The 2,669-nt window shown below is 49.4% G+C and overlaps 1 protein-coding gene across 1 annotated transcript in view; it reads left to right on the top strand.

Annotated features, from left to right (window-relative positions):
- LOC110330561 (pescadillo homolog) overlaps positions 1 to 379 on the top strand; it is an 8,926-nt gene extending 8,547 nt beyond the window's left edge. Inside the window, exon 12 of the mRNA XM_029545296.1 lies at positions 1 to 379. Within this exon, the coding sequence (XP_029401156.1) occupies positions 1 to 86 (86 nt within the window). The 3' untranslated portion in view covers positions 87 to 379.
- Positions 380 to 2,669: the final 2,290 nt, after the last annotated feature.

Genomic DNA, 2,669 nt, shown 5'->3' with positions numbered 1-2,669 from the left:
AGGCCAACAAGCTGGCAGAGAAGAGGAAAGCCCATGATGATGCTGTGAGGTCTGAGAAAAAGGCCAAGAGGACGAGGCCCGTGTGAGCTCCCGTCGTCCCTCGCTGAGATTTGGACTTGGCAGAAGCAAGCTAGTGAAACACACGTACACACCAGNCAGCACTCTCATACTTTGGTGGTGTGTGGCTAGCCCCAGCCGCCTGTGTGGTTCATGCCAATGCCTGGGCAAAGAGGCCTCGACCCAACGCAGTTCTTAATCCAGGAGTCCATCTGGCATCCTCATTTTCCTTGGCTTTCCACTGCCTCCTACTAGCTGTGCTCATCCTGTGCTCTGGATGCTGTCGTGGAGTGGGGAGGGTGGGGAGCTTTTGTTATTAAATGGTTGGATCTTTACAGCCAGTTGGATTCTGTGTTCAGAAGCCTCCCTGGGACTGGAGAGGTGTCATGTAGCAGATCCAGATTGGGTCAGGCACACTAGGACTCCGGCGTTCAAGGAGGGTAGGAAAGACACAGGTTCTGGACTTGGGTTTCAGTCACACTTGCCCTGACCTGGTTCCTGTTTCAGCTCAGGCTCTACTCTGAACCTCCTTCCTCAAGTTAGGGTTGGAAGTTATGGAACCTTCCTGCAAGCAGTATGCTTGTCCAATCCAGCCATGGTCTATAAACAACTGGCTTCCTTCATTGCTGCTGGAGTTCCTGAGAAGGTGAAAGAAGGTACCTTAGTTGAGGTTTCCTTGCTGTGATGAAGCACCATAACCAAAAAGTAAGCTGGGAGAGAAGTATTTATGGCTTCCATATTGCTGTCCGTTATTGAAGGAAGTCAGGACAGGAACTCAAACAGGGCAGAATCCTGGGGACAGGAGATGATGCAGAGCCAGAGAAGGGTGCTGCTTACTGGCTTGCTTTACAAGGCTTGCTTAACTAGAACCCAGGACTACCAGCCTAGGGGTAGCACTACCTACCCCGGCCCTCCCCCATTGATCAGTAATTGAGAAAATGCCTTACAACTGGATCTCATGGAGGCATTTTCTCAACCGAGGCTCCTTCCTCTCTGATGACTCTAGCTTGTGTCAAGTTGACACACAAAACAAGCCAATACAACTGACCCCTTGTCAGTCTGATGCACAAACATCACTATTAAGCCACAACCTTTCCTTTCTTACTCATCCCCAAGATCTCACATAAATGACTTTAAAAGTCCCACTGTCTTTACAAGTTCAAACACATTAAAGTTTCAGCCCCATTAAAATAGCCAATCTATTAAAATTCAAACTCAACTGTGGACTCCTATAAAATACTTTCTTCAAGAGGGAAAATCAAGACATATAGTCCGATCAAAGCAAAACCAAATTCTAACCGTCCAGTGTGTGGGGTTCATTCACCATCTTCTGGGCCCCTCCAGAGGGCTTGGGCCACTTCTGCAGCACACACAGCCTGTCTTTTAGGTCCGCCTTGCTCTTTCTCCACTGCTGCTGCTTCTCTTGGTGCATTTCCTGGTGTTACTGGCTTCTCCAAAACTGCGAGGTCCCTTACTTCAGCTGGGCTGCTCTTTGACCAATACTCTTCTTGGTGCCACACCCCCAGCTTCTTTACATGACCCCCTTCAGTTCTGGTCCTTAAACTGCCACTGAGGCTGCACCTTCAGAGGCCGCTCCTGGGCTCTCAGTGCCAGTCACCAGTTCTCCATCATCTCTTTGTCTTCAAAACCAGCATCACCTGGGAGATGTCCACACACAACCACATCCTTGGATGCCTCTGGAACACCTCTCTGCTCCCAGAAAACACCTCCCAGAAGATTTCACCTCAGTGACGCTCATCTCTTGTTTGATATGGAGACAGGGTTTCTCTATGTAGCTCTGACTGTCCCAGAACTCTATAGACGAGGCTGACCTCAGACTCAGAGATCCGCCTGCCTCTGCCTCCAAATGCTGGGATTAAAGGTGTGCCACCATCAGCAGGCTCTGGTTTAAATTGTCACTAGTCTCTTAGCTCCAGGTACCAGCATCGACTGTTCCAGTGGCACAAAGGTTTCTCTGCACTGGTGCTGCGGTCGCTTGTTATTGTGGCTGACTTTAGCTTCAGCTGATCCTAACAGCAGAATCTCAATTCATAATAGCAAATAACCCTTATAGAGTCTAAATTTCCTCACAAGACTTCACAAGCCAGGCCTCTATTGTCTGTACTGTTCTGTACACTCTAAGCTCCTCAGGAACTCACTGAGCTCCTGAAATGAAATGACTTTTCTAGCCCAAAGTTCCAAAGTCCTTCCACAATTCTCCCCAAAACACAGCAATACCCCATTCCTCGTACCAACTAGTCTTAGGATTTCTGTAGCTGCCATGAGACATGAAACACCATGACCAAAAAGCAGACTGAGGGGAGAAGCATTTGTTTGGCTTACACTTCCATGTTGCTGTCCGTTCCTGAAGGAAGACGGGGCAGAACTCAAACAAGGCTGCATCCTCAGGGCAGAGCTGATGTAAAAGCCATGGTGGTTGCTGCTTAGTAGCTTACAAGGCTCTCAACCTGCTTTCCTAAAGAACCCAGGACTACCAGCCCAGGGATGACAACACCCATTGTGGGCTGGATCCTCCCCATTGATCACTGAGAAAATGCCTTAGATCTCTTTCCTCACCCCTCCGCCCCCGTCCCCGTTCCCCCCCCCCCTCC

Source organism: Mus pahari, chromosome 13 (assembly GCF_900095145.1).
Source record: "Mus pahari chromosome 13, PAHARI_EIJ_v1.1, whole genome shotgun sequence".
In the NCBI taxonomy this organism is placed as follows: Eukaryota; Metazoa; Chordata; class Mammalia; order Rodentia; family Muridae; genus Mus; species Mus pahari.
Note: the sequence above shows the minus strand (reverse complement) of the source record. Positions and strands in the feature narration are given on the sequence as shown.